Source organism: Oncorhynchus gorbuscha, linkage group LG15, assembly GCF_021184085.1.
Source record: "Oncorhynchus gorbuscha isolate QuinsamMale2020 ecotype Even-year linkage group LG15, OgorEven_v1.0, whole genome shotgun sequence".
NCBI classification, from domain to species: Eukaryota; Metazoa; Chordata; class Actinopteri; order Salmoniformes; family Salmonidae; genus Oncorhynchus; species Oncorhynchus gorbuscha.
In genome coordinates, this window is record NC_060187.1 from 78,404,202 (window position 1) to 78,431,108 (window position 26,907).

Genomic DNA, 26,907 nt, shown 5'->3' on the forward strand with positions numbered 1-26,907 from the left:
GATACCTGCCTGTCAGGACTGGTTACTACAGCTTGTTGACGCCTGCCTGTCAGGACTGGTTACTACAGCTTGTTGATACCTGCTGGTCAGGACTGGTTACTACAGCCTGTTGATACCTGCCTGTCAGGACTGGTTACTACAGCTTGTTGACGCCTGCCTGTCAGGACTGGTTACTACAGCTTGTTGATACCTGCCTGTCAGGACTGGTTACTACAGCTTGTTGATACCTGCCTGTCAGGACTGGTTACTACAGCTTGTTGATACCTGCCTGTCAGGACTGGTTACTACAGCTTGTTGACGCCTGCCTGTCAGGACCGGTTACTACAGCTTGTTGATACCTGCCTGTCAGGACTGGTTACTACAACTTGTTGATACCTGCCTGTCAGGACTGGTTACTACAACTTGTTGATACCTGCCTGTCAGGACTGGTTACTACAGCTTGTTGACGCCTGCTGGTCAGGCCTGGTTACTACAGCTTGTTGACGCCTGCTGGTCAGGCCTGGTTACTACAGCTTGTTTATGCTCAAGCAGACTTACATGCTACAATTCTCAGCAATGACTAAACATTTGATAGATTTTCCATGGAAAAGAAAGGGAAAGTGGGATACCTAGTCAGTTGTACAACTGAATGCATTCAACTGAAATGTGTCCTCTGCATTTAACCCAACCCCTCAGAGATTGGAGAAGTATCTGCTGAACTGTGATCCTCATTAAGGTAGGCAGAGACAGTAAGAAATGTAATCCATCTACCCTAGCCTAGAGTAACAGTAGACCTCTGACTAATGCAACGGTTTGGCACTGTTGTAAATGTGTGTACTAAACCAGGACATGCAGACACTGTATCAGGAGAATCAGGGATATCAGGAGAAAATTACAAATAATTGAATGAGGACTGGTGATGTGCACTGCACTTATCACATGTGCTGCACTAACTGGGAGTTGAGTGTTTGACTGTACAAGGAATCAGCACTCACCAGTTGGTATGGTCACTAGTGGCTTTATTTCCAGGTCAAACGTCATTACGTTGTTACAGTGTTTAGTGAATTCTACAAGGCAGAGGAGGTTTTGTGTTGTATCATGGGAAATGTATTTTTCACCAAGAAGAAGAACACAGAAATAACCATAGAATAAACACACACAGAATACATACAGTGAGGTTGATATACACACACAGATACACGGAAAGTGACTTTATGTCTTTGAGGAAGAAAAAACCCCAACTGAGAATATAAGACTCTTCTCATTTTTCAATGGCGCAAAAATATAGTCACAGATTCCCTTTCAGATAAAAACATATTTTATTTTAGTTGCTCAAAGCTTGAGTGACTCTTTATTACAACATAATAAGGAAGAAAAAAACCCACAAATTTTACGTTTTTGTACAGTGGACGAGGAGGGAGGCTAGTCTTTAACTTTCTAGGTTGTTAAAATTAAAAAGGATTGGACCAAGAAATGTAATTATTCAAGAAGAAGAAATTTTCCTGTACAGTAGAACATTTACATACTAAGACAATGAATTAATACACAAGAGCTCCCATTAAACCACCGCATTCATAATATACACATTAACATCATGTTAGCACAATATGTATGGCAGCGAATGGTAGAGTACATCACCATAGCAACATTCAGTAGTATGTGCCAGAAACATTATGAAATGAGTTATGAAAGCTACGAGGAAAGCTTTCATAACAGGAATGTATTTTGCAACAGACACATATTAACATTCTGTATATGTACACACCACATTCACAACCATCGAAGAAAAGACAGATTGCCAAAGTGATGATAGGTCATATGTTGTTTTAGGCCAAAAGGTAGAAAGGTGCTCAGTTATCAATGAGTAACAACATCACATGAGTAATAACACAACCAAAATGCATTAGTAGATACTGTATGAGACACAGAGAAGATATTTGCCATCATTATGGAATACTAGCGACAATATAGTAGAAATAACTTACAACCATGTATAACAACAACTAACCTGGTCAAAACCTACACAAGACTCCACCATCACAATAGAGTATTACACCACTGAAATGTTATGATTTTTACACACTGTTGGTGGGGTTGGTATAAACTCTCATTTAACGGTAGACACCTTGTTGGAACAACTATTTTCAGGATGTTCCAAACAAATCTATGTTCCTAACAAATCATATATTGTCTTCTACTGTGATCATATACTTTAAGTTGATCAAATGACTAGAAATTCACATTTAGTCTATGATAAATTCTATTCTATGATATATAGAATATATAGAAGTCTTCACACACAAAGCAAACACAGCTCACGTTAGATTGTTAGATCTCACTCCAAAACCGGTGCAGCAACTATACATCATACTGAGGTCAATGTAGACTTTCCAAGTACTAGTTGAATGTCCTTGTTCCATAGGGGTTGAATGGCTTTGCTCCATATATTACCTCTACCCGTATCTGATACATACATGTTTTATTGAACATTTATTTAACTAGGCAAGTCAGTTCAGAACAAATTCTTACTTACAATGACAGCCTACCGGGGAACAGTGGGTTAACTGCCTTGTTCAGGAGAAGAACAACATATTTTTACCCTGTCAGCTCGGGGATTCGATCCAGCGACCTTTTGATTACTGGCCCAACACTCTAACCACTAGGCTACCTGCCACCCCATGAGTTGGAGTACATCTTAGATTCTTCAATGTTCCTCCACACATTCTCTCAATCTAACTGTCTTGAAGAGACTGTTTCCATGCTGTCAAATAATTCTACTATCATACTGGCCAAACCCAGAATCTATGTTTGATGTACTATTTGGAGATTTGAATACATTTTACTACTGAACCCCTCATTAGCACAGCTATGATAGGCCAGCCAGGCATTGGAAGCGTATACTGTATGTAGTCTGATGAGGCAGACAGAAGCCACAGATATGGGTGAGCCATTGGTGGGCCAGTGTTCTAACTGAAGCAGTGTTCATGGAGAGACATGTCGTGCTGTTGAGTCTCTGTGACAGTTCAAGGTCAGGCTCCAGAGAAGTAAAGGCTAGGTTAGGATACACCAGGCAGAGAGACAGATAGGCTAGGTTAGGATACACCAGGCAGAGAGACAGATAGGCTAGGTTAGAATACACCAGGCAGAGAGACAGATAGGCTAGGTTAGGATACACCAGGCAGAGAGACAGATAGGCTAGGTTAGGATACACCAGGCAGAGAGGATTTCAGATGAAACCCTTTTTAGGTTCCCGTACTATCCTCCCAAACCCACTGACCTCAGTACACATCAACCCAAATCCTAATACCCTTTCACCCAAGTGAAGGACAATACGGGAAGTTTATTACTGAACATATTTGTTGGAATGTTTATCCTCTTAAATGCTAATAATATAAAGGTTTTTATTGTAATGTCAATCATTAAAAAGTACCGTAAAAAATTGTCATTGATTAATTTATGATTACCTCTATGAGGTAAGTCACCTAAAAATAAATGTCATAAATTACTTGGGCATTGGTAAAAGATCATTACAAATGATCATTAATAACTTACAGTAATAAATACTTTAGGCAGTTTAAAAAGAAAATGGCTGAAGGCGCACACACACACACACACACACACACACACACACACACACACACACACACACACACACACACACACACACACACACACACACACACACACACACACACACACACACACACACACACACACACACACACACACACACACAGTAAACATAAATCCTCTTTGACACGTACTCTCATGATGCCTGCATTATCATCCCCGACCCTATTCCCAACACACACTATACACACACCCGACACTAAGCTGCTATTTCATATGGAAGCACCTTTCCATAACAGTGCATATCTCTAGTCCTGCACTTTAAAAGTCCAATTCAACATCAAATGGATGTTTTTTTTAAAACTTAAACTACATTACATTATCTATGCACAAGGGGCTTGTCTAACCCTGTAACCCTGTTCTCTAAATGTTCCACTATCTACGGATTCGCTGACGATCCCTTCTTCTCCTTCTCTTCCGTCGGAAACTCAACCATTGGAACTTTCTCCGTTGTCGGGGAGACGGGCAGGGTGACCATACCCTCTGGGGGAGGAGATCGGGCTCCTGCAGTGCCGGCGAATCCTTTGGCAATGTCGTCAAAGGTCCGCCCCTTGGTCTCCGGGACTTTGAAGTAGGTGAAGACGATGAAGAATATGAGGAAGATCATGAAGATGATGAAGACGTAAGGACCACACAGCTCCTGTAAAGGAGGAGGTTAGAGAGTAACACAATCTAAGCTGTGAAGTTTGTCTGATGTGTTGGTCTTATAACGGTGCCAATCCAATTCATTCAGCTTTGAGGCCTGCAGATTTATCTTGATACATATACATAGGTGTCTGTAGTACGAGGGGTAGGATGAGGAAGAAGAACCAACCTCCAGTTTGGGGAAGCCCAGCCCGACCAGGAAGTTGGCGGTCCAGTTGGAGCAGCCGGCGACGGCCATAGCTGCAGGCCGAGGCCCCTGGGAGAACAACTCAGCAACTATGAACCATGGGATAGGACCTGGACCCATCTCAAAACTGGCCACGAAGGCAAACACCGCCACGATGGCCAGGTAGCTCAGAGACGGGTTGGTCTTCTACTCAGAGAGGAGGGAGGGAATGGAGGGATCAAACATGTTTGTTTTAGTTTTTTTTCTCACCTTTATTTAACCAGGTAGGCCAGTTGAGAACAAGTTATCATTTACAACTGCGACTTGTCCAAGATAAAGCAAAGTAGTGCGACAAAAAAACAACACAGAGTTACACGTGGAATAAACAAACGTACAGTCAATAACACTAGAAAAATCTTTATACAGTCTGTGCAATTGAAGTAAGGAGGTAATGCAATAAATAGGCCAATAGTGGCAAAGTAATGACATTTTAGCAATTTACACTGGAGTGATAGATGTGTAGGTGAGGATGTGCAAGTAGAAATACTGGTGTGCAAAAGAGCAGAAAAACAAAAACAAATATGGGGATGAGGTAGGTAGTTGGTTGGATGGGCTATTTACAGATGAGTTATGTACAGCTGCATCGATCGGTAAGCTGCTCTGACAGCTGACGCTTAAATTTAGTGAGGGAGATATGAGTCTCCAAATTCAGTGATTTTCATTGGCAGCAGAGAACTGGAAGGAAAGGAAGCCAAAGGAGGTGTTGGCTTTGGGCATAACCAGTGAAATAAACCTGCTGGAGCGTGTGCTACCGGTGGGTGTTGCTATAGTGACAAGTGAGCTGAGATAAGGCGGAGCTTTACCTAGCAAGTACTTATAGATGACCTGGAGCCAGTGGGTTTGACGATGAATATGTAGCTAGGACCAGCCAACGAGAGCATACAGGTCGCAGTGGTGGGTAGTATATGGGACTTTGGTGACAAAACGGATGACACTGCGATAGACTGCATCCAATTTGCTGAGTAGAGTGTCGGAGGCTATTTTGTAAATTACATCGTCGAAGTCAAGGATCGGTAGGATAGTCAGTTTTACGAGGGTATGTTTGGCAGCATGAGTGAAGGAGGCTTTGTTGCGAAATAGGAAGCCGATTCTAGATTTAACTTTGGATTGGAAACGCTTAATGTGAGTCTGGAAGGAAAGTTTACAGTCTAGCCAGACACCTAGATATTTATAGTTGTCCACATATTCTAAGTCAGAACCGTCCAGAGTAGTGATGCTAGTCGGGCGGGCGGGTACAGGCAGTGATCGGTTGAAGAGCATGTATTTAGTTTTACTAGCATTTAAGAGCAGTTGGAGGCAACGGAAGGAGTGTTGTATGGCATTGAAGCTCATTTGGAGGTTTGTTAACACAGTGTCGAAAGAAGGGCCAGATGTATACAGAATGGTGTCGTCTGCGTAGAGGTGGATCAAAGAATCACCAGCAGCAAGAGCGGCATCATTGATATATACAGAGAAAAGAGTCGGCCTGAGAATTTAACCCTGCGGCACCCCCATAGAGACCACCAGAGGTCCGGACAACAGGCCTTCCAATTTGACACACTGAACTCTACCTGAGAAGTAGTTAGTGAACCAGGCGAGGCAGTCATTAAAGGCTGTTGAGTCTGCCGATAAGAATACAGTGATTGACAGAGTCGAAAGCCTTGGCCAGGTCAATGAAGACGGCTGCACAGTACTGTCTTTTATCGATGGTGGTTATGATGTCGTTTAGGACCTTGAGCGTGGCTGAGGTGCACCTATGACCAGCTCGGAAACCAGATTGCATAGCGGACAAGGTACGGTGGGATTCGAAATGGTCGGTGATATGTTTGTTCACTTGGCTTCCGAAGACTTTGGAAGGGCAGGATGGATATAGGTCTGTAACAGTTTGGGTCCAGAGTGTCTCCCCCTTAGAAGAGGGGGATGACTGCGGCCACTTTCCAATCTTTAGGAATCTCAGACGATACGAAAGAGAGGTTGAACAGGCTAGTAATAGGGGTTGTAACAATGGCGGCGGATAATTTTTAATGTTAAGCAGTGGAATTAAATCCAATCAAGGATATTTATGGTGTGACAAGAATAGTTATTGTCGGGTTCTTGACATTTGAAATGATGGACAACCAAGATTCAAACTCACCACCAATGAGAGGGAGATGGTCATGAGCAGAGCACTGACAGCCATTCCAGCCAATCCGATAAGGTGCAGGGTCCTTCGTCCTGCCCTCTCCACCAGAAAGAGCTGTGAATCAAACAAGGAAGTGCTTAGAATGTGTCCAAGGGTATCATATTTCATATAGTCTGGTCTAAGGTAGTGCACTATCAAACTGTACTATTTCTGTATTATTATACTTGACCAGATATGTGTTAAAATACTTACAGACACCACTGTGAATAGAGTGTTGACCACCCCAGCTCCTATAGTGGCGTAGATGGGCTGGGTCACCCCGGCAGTGTCAAATATACCTGTCGAATAGTAGAATACCTGAGGAGGAAGTAGGAGAGAGGGAGAGGAAGTTGATTACATTCATAACCAATATGAGGATATGTATCTAGTTAACTCTAGCTGTTGTCGACCCATGTTTACTCCTACAGACAGAGAGGGCTGTTGTTTCAGTGTGTTCTGTGGCCATCTGGGTTTGATTGATGCTGTATTTATAATTGTTTTATGTAACTTTTATTTAAGAAGGGAGTCATGCTGAGACCACAGTCTCTTTAGCAGATGAGCCCTGCATGAACACCAATAAACAACAGTTTCACTATACATATCTATATACACATCAATAAACAACAGTTTATATATACAGTTTCACTATACATATCTATATACACATCAATAAACAACAGTTTCACTATACATATCTATATACACATCAATAAACAACAGTTTATATATACAGTTTCACTATACATATCTATATACACATCAATAAACAACAGTTTATATATACAGTTTCACTATACATATCTATATACACATCAATAAACAACAGTTTATATATACAGTTTCACTATACATATCTATATACACATCAATAAACAACAGTTTATATATACAGTTTCACTATACATATCTATATACACATCAATAAACAACAGTTTATATATACAGTTTTACTATACATATCTATATACACATCAATAAACAAAAGTTTTACTATACATATCTATATACACATCAATAAACAACAGTTTCACTATACATATCTATATACACATCAATAAACAACAGTTTTACTATACATATCTATATACACATCAATAAACAACAGTTTATATATACAGTTTCACTATACATATCTATATACACATCAATAAACAACAGTTTATATATACATATCTATATACACATCAATAAACAACAGTTTCACTATACATATCTATATACACATCAATAAACAACAGTTTATATATACAGTTTCACTATACATATCTATATACACATCAATAAACAACAGTTTATATATACATATCTATATACACATCAATAAACAACAGTTTATATATACAGTTTCACTATACATATCTATATACACATCAATAAACAACAGTTTATATATACAGTTTCACTATACATATCTATATACACATCAATAAACAACAGTTTATATATACAGTTTCACTATACATATCTATATACACATCAATAAACAACAGTTTCACTATACATATCAATAAACAACAGTTTTACTATACATATCTATATACATATCAATAAACAACAGTTTTACTATACATATCTATATACACATCAATAAACAACAGTTTCACTATACATATCTATATACACATCAATAAACAACAGTTTTACTATACATATCTATATACACATCAATAAACAACAGTTTTACTATACATATCTATATACACATCAATAAACAACAGTTTTACTATACATATCTATATACACATCAATAAACAACAGTTTCACTATACACATCAATATACAACAGTTTTACTATACATATCTATATACACATCAATAAACAACAGTTTCACTATACATATCTATATACACATCAATAAACAACAGTTTTACTATACATATCTATATACACATCAATAAACAACAGTTTTACTATACATATCTATATACACATCAATAAACAACAGTTTCACTATACATATCAATATACATATCAATAAACAACAGTTTCACTATACATATCTATATACACATCAATAAACAACAGTTTCACTATACATATCTATATACACATCAATAAACAACCGTTTTACTATACATATCTATATACACATCAATAAACAACAGTTTCACTATACACATCAATATACAACAGTTTTACTATACATATCTATATACACATCAATAAACAACAGTTTCACTATACATATCTATATACACATCAATAAACAACAGTTTCACTATACATATCTATATACACATCAATAAACAACAGTTTCACTATACACATCAATATACAACAGTTTTACTATACATATCTATAAACACATCAATAAACAACAGTTTTACTATACATATCTATATACACATCAATAAACAACAGTTTTACTATACATATCTATATACACATCAATAAACAACAGTTTCACTATACATATCTATATACATATCAATAAACAACAGTTTCACTATACATATCTATATACACATCAATAAACAACAGTTTCACTATACACATCAATATACAACAGTTTTACTATACATATCTATATACACATCAATAAACAACAGTTTCACTATACATATCTATATACACATCAATAAACAACAGTTTTACTATACATATCTATATACACATCAATAAACAACAGTTTTACTATACATATCTATATACACATCAATAAACAACAGTTTCACTATACATATCTATATACATATCAATAAACAACAGTTTCACTATACATATCTATATACACATCAATAAACAACAGTTTCACTATACATATCTATATACACATCAATAAACAACAGTTTTACTATACATATCTATATACACATCAATAAACAACAGTTTCACTATACACATCAATATACAACAGTTTTACTATACATATCTATATACACATCAATAAACAACATTTTTACTATATATATCTATAAACACATCAATAAACAACAGTTTTACTATACATATCTATATACACATCAATAAACAACAGTTTCACTATACACATCAATATACAACAGTTTTACTATACATATCTATATACACATCAATAAACAACATTTTTACTATATATATCTATATACACATCAATAAACAACAGTTTTACTATACATATCTATATACACATCAATAAACAACAGTTTCACTATACATATCTATATACACATCAATATACAACAGTTTTACTATACATATCTATATACACATCAATAAACAACATTTTTACTATATATATCTATATACACATCAATAAACAACAGTTTTACTATACATATCTATATACACATCAATAAACAACAGTTTTACTATATATATCTATATACACATCAATAAACAACATTTTTACTATACATATCTATATACACATCAATAAACAACATTTTTACTATACATATCTATATACACATCAATAAACAACATTTTTACTATATATATCTATAAACACATCAAACACAAAACACGAAAAGCAAAACACAATCATATGAAACATACACATTGTTCAGTAAAAGAGTCCTCTAACAGCTGTCTGAATTTGGCCCAGTCTAAAGGTCATTGCATTGACCTTTAACCTGGGTCTGTCTGAGTCAGGATAAACTTGGCTAACGCTAACTCAGACTGACAGCCAGGTTAACTGACCTTATCGACAGACAATCTCCATTAGATCTTAGGGTGATCATCCCGTTAGTCATGTTATTATGCTACATCCATTCCACTTAATAAAACGCTTCCTTCCTCAGCCTCTGGGCTGAATAACTTGATCTGGAAAGGCTCATTGAGAACTTGTTCTTTTGAAATCTGTGGTTATGCTTCGCTTTCCTCATCTCCTTTCCTTCATTACTAATTTATAAAAGGGCTGGATAGGTTTCCACCATATTGCTTCCACCTGTCATGTATTGTTAGATCAGGGGTCATGGATTAAGAGAAGGAAAAACTCTCTGTCCTTCTTAAAGGCTTTTTTCCCTAATGTTTTTCCTAGTTTGATAATGTAGTATGGAATAACTCCTGGCCCTAATTATGTTGCATTGTGGGAGTTGTAGTCTACTCACCGCGTTGATGCCAGAGAGCTGCTGGGAGAGCTGCAGGATGATGGCGATGATGATTGGCTGACGGTAGGCTGGCGAGCGGAAGAGTTCTGGAATAGTGACCTTCTTCTCCATGCCCATCTTCATCCCTTCTTCCTTCATCTCCTGGATGTCATCACTTACGTCCTCACAGCCACGCAGACGCACCAGGGCTGAAGGGAGGGCGAGATATTTTTTTAAATACTAGGTACTTTCTGATACTAACGAATCCCAAATAAACAACAGAGTAATTGTCATGTAATTACTTTTACAGCACATTCTTTCTAAGTAAACAGTCAAATAAAAAAGTTACCTAAATGAGTGCTGTGCAATATGATCAGTAACATCTCCTTTATTTAATATGATCAGTAACACCTCCTATGTAAAATATGATCAGTAACATCTCCTTTATTTAATATGATCAGTAACACCTCCTATGTAAAATATGATCAGTAACATCTCCTTTATTTAATATGATCAGTAACACCTCCTATGTAAAATATGATCAGTAACATCTCCTTTATTTAATATGATCAGTAACACCTCCTATGTAAAATATGATCAGTAACATCTCCTTTATTTAATATGATCAGTAACACCTCCTATGTAAAATATGATCAGTAACACCTCCTATGTAAAATATGATCAGTAACATCTCCATTATTTAATATGATCAGTAACATCTCCATTATTTAATATGATCAGTAACATCTCCATTATTTAATATGATCAGTAACATATCTTGTGTGTAATATGATCTGTAAAATCTCCTTTATTTAATATGATCAATAACATATCCTAGGTTTGTTATGATCAGTAACACATACGATGTGTAATATGATCAGTAACATCTCCTTTGTTTAATATGATCAGTAACATCTCCTTTATTTAATATGATCAGTAACATCTCCTTTATTTAATATGATCAATAACATATCCTATGTGTAATATGATCAGTAACATATCCTATGTGTAATATGATCAGTAACATCTCCTACGTGTAATATGATCAGTAACATCTCATATGTGTAATATGATCAGTAACATCTGCTATGTGTAATAAACTCAGCAAAAAAATAAATGTCCTCTCACTGTCAACTGTGTATATTTTCAGCAAACTTAACATGTGTAAATATTTGTATGAACATAACAAGATTCAACAACTGAGACATAAACTGAACAAGTTCCACAGACATGTGACTAACAGAAATGGAATAATGTGTCCCTGAACAAAGGGGGGGGGGGGGGGGGGGGGGTAACAGTTAGTATCTGGTACTGCAGTGCAGTGTGACATTTTACCCCACTCTTCCACCAAGGCACCTTCCCGGTCATTTCTGGGGGGAATGCCCCTAGTCCTCATCGTCCGATCCAACAGGTCCCAGACGTACTCAATGGTATTGAGATCCGGGCTCTTCGCTGGCCATGGCAGAACACTGACATTCCTGTCTTGCAGGAAATCACTCACAGAATGAGCAGTATGTCTGGTGGCATTGTCATGGTGGAGGGTCATGTCAGGATGAGCCTGCAGGAAGGGTACTACATGAGGGAGGAGGATGTCTTCCCTGTAACGTACAGCGTTCAAATTGCCTGCAATGACAACAAGCTCAGTCCGATGATGCTGTGACACACTGCCCCAGACCATGACGGACTCTCCACCTCCAAATCGATCTCGCTCCAGAGTACAGGCCTCAGTGTAACACTCATTCCTTCGATGATAAATGCGAATCCGACCATCATCCCTGGTGAGACAAAACCACGACTTGTCAGTGAAGAGCACTTTTTGTCAGTCCTGTCTGGTCCAGCAACGGTGGGTTTGTGCCCATAGGCAACGTTGTTGCCGGTGATGTCTGGTGAGGACCTGCCTTACATACAACAGGCCTACAAGCCATCAGTCCAGCCTCTCTCAGCCTATTGAGGACAGTCTGAGCACTGATGGAGGGATTGTGAGTTCCTGGTGTAACTCCGGCAGTTGTTGTTGCCATCCTGTACTTGTCCCGCAGGTGTGATGTTCGGATGTATTGATCCTGTACTGGTGTTGTTACACGTGGTCTGCCACTGCGAGGACTAACAGCTGTCCGTCCTGTCTCCCTATAGCGCTGTCTTAGGCGTCTCATATTGCAATTTATTGCCCTGGCCACATCTGCAGTCCTCATGCCTCCTTGCAGCATGCCTAAGGAACGTTCACACAGATAAGCAGGCACCCTGGGCATCTTTCTTTTGGTGTTCTTCAGAGTCAGTAGAAAGGCCTCTGTAGTGTCCCAGGTTTTCATAACTGTGACCTTAATTGCCTACCGTCTGTAAGCTGTTAGTGTCTTAATGACCGTGCATGTTCATTAATTGTTCATGGTTCATTGAACAAGCATGGGAAACAGTGTCTAAACCCTTGACAATGATTTTTACGAATTATCTTTGAAAGACAGGGTCCTGAAAAAGGGATGTTTATGATCAGTAACATCTCCTATGTGTAAAATGATAAGTAACATCTATGTGTAACATGATCAGTAACATCTCCTTTATTTAATTTGATCAGTAACATCTCCTATGTGTAATATGATTTTTTCCGGCTACCCGGATAAAGCACTAAATAAACTTCAGTTAGTGCTAAATACGGCTGCTAGAATCCTGACTAGAACCAATAATTTTGATCATATTACTCCAGTGCTAGCCTCTCTATACTGGCTTCCTGTCAAAGCAAGGGCTGATTTCAAGGTTTTACTGCTAAACTACAAAGCATTACATGGGCTTGCTCCTACCTACCTCTCTGATTTGGTCCTGCCGTACATACCTACACGTACGCTACGGTCACAAGACGCAGGCCTCCTAATTGTCCCTAGAATTTCTAAGCAAACAGCTGAAGGCAGGGCTTTCTCCTATAGAGCTCCATTTTTATGGAACGGTCTGCCTACCCATGTCAGAGACGCAAATTCGGTCTCAACCTTTAAGTCTTTACTGAAGACTCATCTCTTCAGTGGGTCATATGATTGAGTGTAGTCTGGCCCAGGAGTGGGAAGGTGAACGGAAAGGCTCTGGAGCAACGAACCGCCCTTGCTGTCTCTGCCTGGCCGGTTCCCCTCTTTCCACTGGGATTCTCTGCCTCTAACCCTATTACAGGGGCTGAGTCACTGGCTTACTGGGGCTCTCTCATGCCGTCCCTGCAGGGGGTGCGTCACCTGAGTGGGTTGATTCACTGTTGTGGTCATCCTGTCTGGGTTGGCGCCCCCCCCTTGGGTTGTGCCGTGGCGGAGATCTTTGTGGGCTATACTCAGCCTTGTCTCAGGATGGTAAGTTGGTGGTTGAAGATATCCCTCTAGTGGTGTGGGGGCTGTGCTTTGGCAAAGTGGGTGGGGTTATATCCTTCCTGTTTGGCCCTGTCCGGGGGTGTCCTCGGATGGGGCCACAGTGTCTCCTGACCCCTCCTGTCTCAGCCTCCAGTATTTATGCTGCAGTAGTTTGTGTCGGGGGGCTAGGGTCAGTTTGTTATATCTGGAGTACTTCTCCTGTCCTATTCGGTGTCCTGTGTGAATCTAAGTGTGCGTTCTCTAATTCTCTCCTTCTTTCTTTCTCTCTCTCGGAGGACCTGAGCCCAAGGACCGTGCCCCAGGACGACCTGACATAATGACTCCTTGCTGTCCCCAGTCCACCTGACTGTGCTGCTGCTCCAGTTTCAACTGACCTGAGCCCTAGGACCATGCCCCAGGACTACCTGACATAATGACTCCTTGCTGTCCCCAGTCCACCTGGCCATGCAGCTGCTCCAGTTTCAACTGTTCTGCCTTAGTATTATTTGACCATGCTGGTCATTTATGAACATTTAAACATCTTGGCCATGTTCTGTTATAATCTCCACCCGGCACAGCCAGAAGAGGACTGGCCACCCCACATAGCCTGGTTCCTCTCTAGGTTTCTTCCTAGGTTTTGGCCTTTCTAGGGAGTTTTTCCTAGCCACCGTGCTTCTACACCCACATTTGCTTGCTGTTTGGGGTATTAGGCTGGGTTTCTGTACAGCACTTTGAGATATCAGCTGATGTACGAAGGGCTATATAAATCAATTTGATTTGATATGATCAGTAACATCTCCTTTATTTAAAATTATATGTAACATATCTTATGTGTAATATGATCAGTAACATCTCCTATGTATAATATGATCAGTAGCATCTCCTATGTGTAATATAATCAGTAACATCTCCTATGTGTAATATGATCAGTAACATATCCTATGTGTAATATGATCAGTAACATCTCCTATGTATAATATGATCAGTAACATCTCCTATGTGTAATATGATCAGTAACATATCCTATGTGTAATATGATCAGTAACATATCCTATGAGTAATATGATCAGTAACATCTCCTATGTGTAATATGATCAGTAACATATCTTATGTGTAATATGATCAGTAACATATCCTTTGAGTAATATGATCAGTAACATCTCCTATGTGTAATATGATCAGTGACATCTCCTATGTGTAATATGATCAGTAACATCTCCTATGTGTAATATGATCAGTAACATCTCCTATGTGTAATATGATCAGTAACATGTCTCCTCTCCCTGACCTTTGCGAGCCTCCTCCTCCTGGTTGAGGCTGATGAGGAGGTAGCGGGGGCTCTCTGGGCAGAAGGGCAACATGATGCTCTGCACCACAGCAGGGATTGCCGTCAGGGACAGCAGGAGGGGCCACAGGGAGTCTGACCCCAGCAGAAACTCCAGACCAAAGACCTACAGAGCAGAGAGAGGGACAACAGGATGGCCAGGGTTAAAGCTTAAGGTAGTAGAAAAAGTAATTATCAAACTAAAACAGATTTATCTGACTTGATTATAAAGAAAAAGGAGATCGGTCAATTACATTCAGTGAAATGAACCGCATTTAAATCAGTTGACCTCAATAACATTAATTTCAATTAATTACAATAAACTCAGTAGAGTTTGAACCAAAATAACCTAAATGACCAGTGCCTGGTCCTCTCTGTGGTACCTGTGCCACCAGGATGCCAATGACCACTCCCAGCTGGTGGAGGGTGCCGAAGGCCCCTCTGAGGTGCGTGGGGGCCAGCTCTCCCACATACATGGGCGTCAGTCCCGTACACAGGCCACAGAACACGCCAATGACCAGCCTGCCAATGATGACCATCTCAAAGGACTTACATAGGCTGGACAGACCCATCAGAGTTCCACCCAGAAGGGCCAGCACATTGGCCAGGAGCATGGACTTCCGCCTGGGGAGAGGGAGAGAGAGAGAGAGAGGAGGATAGGAAAAGGGGAAAGAAAAGAAAGAAAGAGAGAGGAAAAAGGTGTGATGTTAGAAAGATGGAGTGAAGCCATTTAGTCCAGTGCCCTGCCAGAGACCATGAATGGCCTGCTAAATAAAGAGTGATGAAGAGAGGTGAGATGAGGTCAGGTTAGGAGTAGAGGTTGACCGATTAATTGGAATGGCCGATTAATTAGGGCTGATTTCAGGTTTTCCTAACAATCGGTAATCGTCATTTTTGGACACCGATTATGGCCGATTACGTTCTACTCAGCGAGGAGACTGCGTGGCAGGCTGACTACCTGTTATGCGAGTGCAGCAAGGAGCCAAGGTAAGGTGCTAGCTAGCATAAAACTTATCTTATAAAAAACAATCTATCTTAACATAATCAGTAGTTAACTACCCATGGTTGATGATATTACTAGTCTATCTAGATTGTCCTTCATTGCATATGCAGTGCAGTGCCTGTTAATTTATCATTGAATCATAGCCTACTTCGCCAAACGGGTGATTTAACAAGCGTATTCGCGAAAAAAGCACTGTCGTTGCACCAATGTGTACCTAACCATAAACATCAATGCCTTTCTTAAAATCAATACAAACAAGTATATATTTTTAAACCTGCACATTTAGTTAATATTGCTGGCAAACATGAATGTCTTTTAACTAGGGAAATTGTGTCAATTCTCTTGCATTCTGTGCAAGCAGAGTCAGGGTATTTGCAGCAGTTTGGGCTGCCTGGCTCGTTGCGAACTGTGTGAAGACCATTTCTTCCTAACTAATTAATTTGCCAGAATTTTACATAATTATGACATAATATTGAAAGTTGTGCAATGTAACAGCAATATTTAGACTTAGGTATGCCACTCGTTAGATAAAATACGTAACGGTTCCGTATTTCACTGAAAGAATAAACGCTTTGTTTTCAAAATGATAGTTTCCGGATTTGACCATATTAATGATCTAAGGCTCGGGTTTCTGTGTGTTATTATATTATAATTAAGTCATGATTTGATAGAGCAGTCTTACTGAGTGGGGGTAGGCAGCAGCAGGCTCGTAAGCAGACATTCAAACAGCACTTTCCTGCATTTGCCAGCAGCTCTTCGCTGTGCCTCAAGCATTGCGCTGTTTATGACTTCAAGACTATCAACTCCCGAGATTAGGCTGGCAATACTAAAGTACCTGTTAGAACATACAATAGTCAAAGATATATGAAATTCAAATGGTATAGAGAGAAATAGTCCTATAATAACTACAACCGAAAACTTCTTACCTGGGAATATTGAAGACTTATGTTAAAAGGAACCACCAGCTTTCATATGTTCTGAGCAAGGAACTTAAACGTTAGCTTTTTTACATGGCACATATTGCACTTTTACTTTCTTCTCCAACACTGGGTTTTTGCATTATTTAAACCATTTATTTGAGACTAAATTGATTTTATTGAATCATTATTTTAAGTTAAAGTAAGTGTTTATTCCGTATTGTTGTAATTGTCATTATTACAAATATATATATAAAAATCGGATGAATAATCTGTATCGGCTTTTTTTGGTCCTCCAATATTCGGTATCGGTATCGGAGTTGAAAAATCATAATCGGTCGACCTCTAGTTAGGAGGTAAGACCGCAATGAACATTACAGCCTCAATTAACATTACAGCACAGAATCGACTAAAGGCCCTTGGCTCATCTTTGAGAGCAAATATTTACAAGCTGCCCAACTCTCATTGTGGTGCTGGGAATAAAATAAATAAAACAGTACAAAGTCATTACAGACACAAAACCACTTCCACACACACATTTACTGTACATCTGCATTTCTTTGTATCATTAGTCCTTAACTCACCTCCCAAACCTGTCCACCATGACCCCCACAGACAAGGACCCAACCATGCCCCCCACACTGAAGATGGCCACAGCGAAGCTCCAAACCATGGTGTTAGTCCCAGAGGAGAAGGGTTCTCCATAACGATCCATAGACACATTCTGGAAGAACCGTCGCAGTTTCTGAGAGTGGAGATGACAGACCTTAGAACCTTCAGAGGTTAAAGGGTGGGAATATCACTGAGGATTTAGATAAGTGGTCTAAAATCCTAATCCTGGAGATGTACAGAGGGTGCAGGCATTTGTTCCAGCCCTGTTCCAGCCCTGACTGTTATAGTCAATACAGATGAGTACTGCCACTGACTGCCCACAAGGGGGAAACAAAGTTGAAAACAACAGCACATCCATCCAACTCTGTGTGTGTGTGTGTGTGTGTGTGTGTGTGTGCCAACTAGTATGACACAACGCTAAGTTGATTATAAAAGGAGGTATCAATCCTTTTTGAACTAACAATACATTAATAATGATGACCATTATGACCACTCCCGTATCACACACACACACACACACACACACACACACACACACACACACACACACACACACACACACACACACACACACACACACACACACACACACACACACACACACACACACACACACACACACACACACACACCTGCTCAGGGGCATTGATGACTCCAGTGTTGTATCCGAACTGCAGGGAGCCGATGACGGCTGTAGTGATGCAGTAGAGGAGGTAACAGGTCACTCCCTTCTTCTTCTGGGGATGGAGGAGAGATAGAGGGAGGAAGAGAGAGGGGGAGTGAAAATGGGGAGAGAGAGGGAGTGATGGAGGGAGAGGGGTTTTAAAATAATAGAAAGAGAGAGAGAAACAGATAACAAGAAAGTGACAGAGAAAAGGATAGCGAGAGAGAGAGAGAGAGAAACAGGAAATTAGATATCCACTGGTCTAATGCATATGGATGGAGATGTAGTGTACAATAATTCTGTCATTGTCATCATAGCCAGTGTCATAGCCAGTGTCTTGGCCCACAAGGCTCTTGTTGTTCCCAGTGACAGTAGAACATACACAATGAACCATTCTGTTTGTGATTGTTCTCCCTTTCTTCTGCTTTCTCTCTGAGCATCCACAAGCTGTCACTGTCTACACTGCCACACTAGCCTCGGTGTTAAAAAACAGTGGAAATGGAACCATGTTTCGCAATCCTGATCGACCCGGAGTCTTGAGGATGAACTGTGAGAAGAATAGAGACTCTATGCTACTATGGATTCATGCTACTTTATTTTACTGTTGAGGCCTAATGTATTGGGTTCGGCTGTTATACCAGTCCAATATGCGTTAATATACGAATCCTAACTACTACTTAAACAAATACCAAGTGAATACATCTGGCATGAAGATGTTTTCTTTTTAGCTGTGGGTTTTTGATGAATGATAGTCAGTTGTGACATTTAAAGCTGGGCAACATAGCAGCACCAAGCTGAGCAACATAGCAGCACCAAGCTGATTGGTTATAATGAAAGTCTGCTATACAAAGCCCTGCGCCAGACCAGGGAAAGAACCCCTGTTTGATGTGGTCTCTTTTAAAGGACCAAAACCTACTCATCTCAAATACCACATCTCTTTTACAGATAATGTAGGCTGTAGGAAAGTGACAGTTATTATTACACAAAGGTAGGCTACTCTTTATGACACACACTATTACACATACAAGTAGATGGGCCAAAGACTAGACATTTAAATTTGGGGTTCGAAGACCATTCATTTAACATAAAAAGAGAAATATGTATAAATATAATGTTATTAAATCACTCAACTCTTACCCTTCTCTTGACCTAGAAATATTTGTGTTGCAAACTATTCAATTAAGGGAGTTATTGAGCTCTAAAGTGTCAAAATGTCCTTCAGTGTAACTGTCCGTGTTAAAATTCTAATGACAAAAGTGTTTTTAAAATTTAGAAATTAATCCTAAAAATAAAAATGAACACTCATGGCATAATTGTGTGTGTTTGCAACAATATATAGACTAATGGGCAACATACTGAATCTAAAAAATCAATAAAAAACTTGAATAACTTTTGTCTGGACTTTTGCTCTTCATCAATGTCATTCAGTATCACAAAGGTAAAAAGCCATTTTAAAGGTAATCATGTGACAGTGTGTGACATCACAAAGAAGACCCATTGAAGACCCTCTATCAATGTGATGAGGTGAGTAAATCTCTGATGATTTCACCTTTTCAACCTCTAGTAACCTTTGTACCAAAAACGCATGTCCTTCAGTACAACACAGAAAACATCATTTTAATGTTATTATTTTATAAAAAGCTATATTAAACACGAAAAGTAAGGATAATATTTATAGGTCAAGGTCATTAATTTATATAGGTGGCCAAAGAACTGCCTGTTAAATATGTTTATGTATGAAATCCATCCTTCAGTATCACGCTTTTGTCCTTCATCACAACAAAAGTTTAATGTTATACCACAATGTCACCCATTATGCTGAATGACAGTAGCTTTGTTATCCCATGTTTTCACAAGTTTACAACATTTAATAATTTCATTTAATTATTAAAGGGGCGGCAGGGTAGCCTAGTGGTTAGAGCGTTGGACTAGTATCCGAAAGGTTGCAAGTTCAAATCCCCGAGCTGACAAGGTACATCTGTCCTTCTGCCCCTGAACAGGCAGTTAACCCACTGTTCCTAGGCCGTCATTGAAAATAAGAATTTGTTCTTAACTGACTTGCCTAGTAAAATTTAAAAAATGTAATTAAAAAAATCAGATTTAATTGTTGTATGAATACTGAATATTATAATTTAAAACTATTTTATGGCATTTTAAGGTATTTTCAAGGCACGTTATCTTTATACTCTAGATGCCGTTGCCAAATAAGGAGAAGGCTGCACGACACAGACAAAAGATTAACGCAGACCCAGTTACTAGGTAGAAGAGACTAGCCAGAAGAAAAGCAAGATATTGTTTTCATGGTTTCATGCTACTGTCAGCAACAGAATAGGATATGATAGGATATAAAGCTGGGTGGATAACACTTAACATTAAGTTGCACTATTACACTCTAGTTCATGTTTTATTGCACTGCAGGCAAGGTATAACTGATGGATTATATTAGTTAATATAATATTACACTCACATACAGGTTAGTTGAGGTAATATGTACATAATTGAGGTCAATGCAAATAGTCAGGGTAGCCATTTGATTAGCTGTTCAGCAGTCTTATGGCTTGGGGGTAGAAGCTGTTAAGAAGCCTTTTGGACCTAGACTTGGCACTCCGGTATTGCTTGCCTTGCTGTAGCAGAGAGAACAGTCTATGACTAGGGTGGCAGGAGTCTTAGGCCATTTTTAGGGCCTTCCTCTGACACCGCCTGGTATAGAGGTCCTGGATGGCAGGAAGCTTGGCCCCAGTGATGTACTGGGCCGTACGCACTACCCACTGTAGTGTCATGCAGTCAGAGGCCGAGAAGTTGACATACCAGGCGCTGCAGCTGTACAGTCTCGGCCAAAAGTTTTGAGAATGACACATGCATTTTCACAAAGTCTGCTGCCTCAGTTTGTATGATAGCAATTTGCATATACTCAAGAATGTTATGAAGAGTGATCAGAAGAATTTCAATGAATTGCAAAGTCCCTCTTTGCCATGCAAAAGAACTGAATCTCCAAAAAACATGTCCACTGCATTTCAGCCCTGCCACAAACGGACCAGCTGAAATCATGTCAATGATTTGTTAACACAGGTGTGGGTTTTGACGAGGACAAGGCTGGAGATCTGATTCAGGCTGATTCAGTTTGAATAACTGACTGATATAGCTGCCAGTACGATTGCACCTAAATCAACCATTTATCGGATCATCAAGAACTTCAAGGAGAGCAGTTCAATTGTTGTGAAGAAGGCTTCAGGGTGCCCAAGAAAGTCCAGCAAGTGCCAGGACCGTCTCCTAAAGTTGATTCAGCTGCGGGATCGGGGCACCACCAGTACAGAGCTTGCTCAGGAATGGCAGCAGGCAGGTGTGAGTGCTCTGCACGCACAGTGAGGCAAAGACTTTTGGAGGATGGCCTGGTGTCAAGAAGGACAGCAAAGAAGCCACTTCTCTCTAGGAAAAACATCAAGGACAGACTGATATTCTGTAAAAGGTACAGGGATTGGACTGCTGAGAACTGGGGTAAAGTCATTTTCTCGGATGAATCCCCTTTCAGATTGTTTGGGGCATCCGGAAAAAAGCTTGTCCGGAGAAGACAAGGTGAGCGCTACCATCAGTCCTGTGTCATGCCAACAGTAAGGCATCCTGAGACCATTCATGTGTGGGGTTGCTTCTCAGCCAAGGGTGTGGGCTCACTCACAATTTTGCCTAAGAACACAGCCATGAATAAAGAATGGTACCAACACATCCTCCGAGAGCAACTTCTCCCAACCATCCACGAACAGTTTGGTGACGAACAATGCCTTTTCCAGCATGATGGAGCATCTTGCCATAAGGCAAAAGTGATAACTAAGTGACTTGGGGAACAAAACATCAATATTTTGAGTCCATGGCCAGGAAACTCCCCAGAGTTTTGGGTGGACAAACAAAAATCCACAAATTCTGACAAACTTCAAGCATTGATTATGCTTATCAGTCAGGGTGTGGATCAGAAGTTAATTAACAGCATGCCAGGGCGGATTGCAGAGGTTCTTGAAAAAGAAGGGTTGTCGCGATACGAAACCTTCAGCCCCGCCCCTTGGCCGGCAGTGGGGCTGCCAGAGGTGGTTAGCGTCCCGTTCCCTGGATTGGACTGGGCACTATAGATACTTCAGGTTATCTCGGTATAACCAGGACCGCTCGCGTAGCCCTGCCTCTCTATATCGAAGCGTTGTCCGCGTATAGAGGTCTTTTGCCTTGTCACTCTCAACGGTCTAGCTCTAGCTGGGATGTGTGAACCCCACCTTTATCCTCTAGACTCTTTGCTTCACCACTAATTGATCCCTGAGCTGTTATTAAGCACTAGTCCTACCAGCTTCTATATGATTTCCCTGTGGTTGAGTATTTCCCCTCTGTGATGTATCTAGTTTAAAGTGTGAAGACCTTTAGTCAACTTAGTCTCACTACTCTGCCCATCGGCTATGTATCGCTTGGAAAATAAAACTTAGATAGATCGATAAGACAATTAAATGAATCACTACTGGACACACCTTCCTCCTTGTCTTTTAATGGTAACTCATTCTGTCATAGAGCATTGATACCCGTTTCCAGTGTCCCGGTAGCGGGGAGTGTCAGAGTTGTTAACTGTCTTTGAGAGAACCTTTTGCTCGAGACACTCTGTTTTTTGTCTTTTACAAATCAAACACACTTCAAAATACACAATTTGTTTCTCGGTCACACACAGCGTTAATCAAAAACATGCAATTGACTTAATGCTCTTATAAAATGCCTGGTACAATGATAACACTTATCTCTATATTGAATACTTATAATAGTTATTTAATTACCTTTGAGAGATGACGATGACTCAGGAGCAGAGTTTCAATCGGTCAGAGTTCTGTTAACAATTTAGATAGGTAGCGACTCCCCTCTACTGGCTGAGAGGTTGAATTGGAGTCGGTGCTTTACTAAATTGAGAGATTCAAGTTTCGACTGGATGGGAGAACCCGCTGGTGATTCCCTGCCCCAAATGGAATATCAAAAAGTCTGTGTCCGCAACGAGGTCGAGATGCTGAGCTCAATCGAGAGGTTCCGGAGAACACTTCTGGATATATTTGCATCAGCACCAACGCGCCTGGCGCAAAGCGACAAAACAACTGGTCAATAGTTAAACGGTATATCGGAGAGTCACTTCTCAGATCCAACAAGTTAGAATCTTTTAAGTAATTTGAGTCAGGTGTCAATTTACCCGAAGTCAAATGGTTGTCTAAATGAATTCAGAATTCAAGAAGTCAGCGCCAAAGTAATGGCAAATGTCTCTTTATATACCTTTTGATTCTCTGCACCCGATCCGCTGCTCCTCCCATTCCCTCAGAGCAGAGAGGGTGATGACATATCTTACAACAGGAAATTGTTTTCTTACAGTGCATATATGGGCCTCTGGTTATGACAGAGCCTATTACTCTATCAGCAATGAGGAAACACTTTTCTTACAGTGCGGATATGGGCCTCTGTTTATGACAGTGCCCTTACTCTATCAGCAATGAGTCTATCAGCTGTTCCCATTCAGAGGTGTAACTTGAGGCAGAGGGTGATTCTTCCTGACACCAGTCAGGTTCAATAGTTGGTTGGCTTGAGTCGTCTTCTGGTGGCTTTGCCCAATCCGGTATTTCAGTAGGCGAGGTCATCTCTGTCTCTACGCTTGGTGGGTAAGACAGGGGAAGAGGACCAGGAGGTAGATCCATTTGGCGTTTTACTACAGGGTCAACATGCAAATATTGACTCTTTGCATCAACTTCATGTAATTGTCAATAAAATCTTTTGACACTTATGAAATGCTTGTAAATATACTTCAATATTCCATAGTAACATTTGACAAAAATGTCTAAAGACACTGAAGCAGCAAACTTTGTGGAAATTAATATTTGTGTCATTCTCGAAACTTTTGGCCACGACTGTAGAACTTTTTGAGGATCTGAGGACCCGTGCCAAATCTTTTCAGTCTCCTGAGGGGGAATAGGCGTTATTGTTGCTCTCTTCACGATTATCTTGGTGTGTTTGGACCATGATAGTTTGTTGGTGATGTGGACACCAAGCTCAACCTGCTCCACTACAGCCCTGTCTATGAGAATGCTCATCCCTCCTTTTCCTGTAGTCCATGGTCATCTCCTTTGTCTTAATGTTTTGAGCTATAGGCTACGTGTGTACAGGAATGTAAAGGAAAACTGATCGTTACTTTATCATAACAATCCTAATATACAGTATCAGTCAAAAGTTTGGACACATACCTCCTCAATCATGGGTTTTTCTTTATTTTTGCTATTTACTACATTGCAGAATAATAGTGAAGACATCAAAACTATGAAATAACATATGGAATCATGTAGTAACCAAAAAACAAATCAAAATATATTTTATATTCTTCAAAGTAGCCACCCTTTGCCTTAATGACAGCTTTACACACTCTTGACATTTTTTCAACCAGCTTCACCTGGACTGCTTTTCCAACAGTCTTGAAGGAGTTCCCACATTTGCAGAGCACTTTTTTGTGGCTTTTCTTTCACTCTGTGGTCCAACTCATCCCAAACCATCTCAATTGGGTTGAGGTCGGGTGATTGTGGAGGCCAGGTCATCTGATGCAGCACTCCATCACTCTCCTTCTTGGTCACGTAGCCCTTACACAGCCTGGAGGTGTGTTGGGTCATTGTCCCACTAAGTGCACACCAGATGGGATGGCATAACGCTGCAGAAATCTGTAGTAGCCATCCCAGTTAAGTGTGCCTTGAATTCTAAATAAATCACTGACAGTGTCACCAGCAAAGAACCCCCACACCATCACACCTCCTCCTCCATACTTCACAGTTGGAACCACACATGCGGAGATCATTCGTTCACCTACTCTGCGTCTCACAAAGACACAGTGGTTGGAATCAAACATTTCAAATTTGGACTCATCAGACCCAAGGACAGATTTCCATCGGTCTAATGTCCATTGTTTCTTGGCCCAAGCAAGTCTCTTCTTATTATTGGTGTCCTTTAGTAATGGTTTCTTTACAGGAATTCGACCATGAAGGCCTGATTCACGCAGTCTATTCTGAACAGTTGATGTTGAGATGTGTCTGTTACTTGAACTCTGTGAAGTATTTATATAAAATAACAGTAACAAGGCTATATACAGGGGTTACCGGTACCGAGTCAATGTGCGGGGGTATAGGTTAGTCGAGGTAATTGAGGTAATATGTACATGTAGGTAGGAGTAAAGTAACTCATAGATAATAAACAGTGAGTAGCATGGTTGAGTGTGTGTATACCACACATACTGTACTATACTAAAAAGCCTGTAAAGCTTGTTGACTAGCACAACTGTTTTACACAAACCTATATAGACATGTGCATTTTTGTCAATGTGTGCCTGTGTGTGCCTGTGTGTGTGTGTGTGTGTGTGTGTGTGTGTGTGTGTGTGTGTGTGTGTGTGTGTGTGTGTGTGTGTCACATGACCGGAAAAGTTATTCCTGATGTACAGTGCCTTGCGAAAGTATTCGCCCCCCTTGAACTTTGCGAACTTTTGGCACATTTCAGGCTTCAAACATAAAGATATAAAACTGTATTTTTTTTGTGAAGAATCAACAACAAGTGGGACACAATCATGAAGTGGAACATTTACATTACATTTAAGTCATTTAGCAGACGCTCTTATCCAGAGCATTTATTGGATATTTAAAAAAAATAAACAAATCAAAAACTGAAAAATTGGGCGTGCAAAATTATTCAGCCCCTTTACTTTCAGTGCAGCAAACTCTCTCCAGAAGTTCAGTGAGGATCTCTGAATGATCCAATGTTGACTTAAATGACTAATGATGATAAATACAATCCACCTGTGTGTAATCAAGTCTCTGTATAAATGCACCTGCACTGTGATAGTCTCAGAGGTCCGTTAAAAGCGCAGAGAGCATCATGAAGAACAAGGAACATACCAGGCAGGTCCGAGATACTGTTGTGAAGAAGTTTAATGCCGGATTTGGATACAAAAATATTTCCCAAGCTTTAAACATCCCAAGGAGCACTGTGCAAGCGATAATATTGAAATGGAAGGAGTATCAGACCACTGCAAATCCACCAAGACCTGGCCGTCCCTCTAAACTTTCAGCTCATACAAGGAGAAGACTGATCAGAGATGCAGCCAAGAGGCCCATGATCACTCTGGATGAACTGCAGAGATCTACAGCTGAGATGGGAGACTCTGTCAATAGGACAACAATCAGTTGTATATTGCACAAATCTGGCCTTTATGGAAGAGTGGCAAGAAGAAAGCCATTTCTTAAAGATATCCATAAAAAGTGTCGTTTAAAGTTTGCCACAAGCCACCTGGGAGACACACCAAACATGTGGAAGAAGGTGCTCTGGTCAGATGAAACCAAAATTGAACTTTTTGGCAACAATGCAAAACGTTATGTTTGGCGTAAAAGCAACACAGCCCATCACCCTGAACAC

The 26,907-nt window shown here is 40.2% G+C and overlaps 1 protein-coding gene across 5 annotated transcripts in view; it reads right to left on the reverse strand.

The window, feature by feature from the left end:
* Nucleotides 1–990: 990 nt before the first annotated feature.
* LOC123998124 (solute carrier family 2, facilitated glucose transporter member 3-like) overlaps nt 991–26,907 on the reverse strand; it is a 34,438-nt gene continuing 8,521 nt past the window's right edge. For 3 of the 5 annotated variants that reach the window (XM_046303063.1, XM_046303059.1, XM_046303058.1), the window contains 9 exons: nt 18,434–18,538; nt 17,774–17,934; nt 15,653–15,893; nt 15,234–15,396; nt 10,653–10,840; nt 6,834–6,938; nt 6,594–6,695; nt 4,424–4,627; nt 991–4,249 (listed from right to left, as the gene is read on the reverse strand). In XM_046303063.1, coding sequence (XP_046159019.1) covers nt 3,989–4,249; nt 4,424–4,627; nt 6,594–6,695; nt 6,834–6,938; nt 10,653–10,840; nt 15,234–15,396; nt 15,653–15,893; nt 17,774–17,904 — 1,395 coding nt within the window. In that variant the 5' untranslated portion in view covers nt 17,905–17,934; nt 18,434–18,538 and the 3' untranslated portion in view covers nt 991–3,988. The remainder of the gene's footprint in view (nt 4,250–4,423; nt 4,628–6,593; nt 6,696–6,833; nt 6,939–10,652; nt 10,841–15,233; nt 15,397–15,652; nt 15,894–17,773; nt 17,935–18,433; nt 18,539–26,907) is intronic. The other 2 variants (XM_046303062.1, XM_046303061.1) reach the window with 1 other exon arrangement.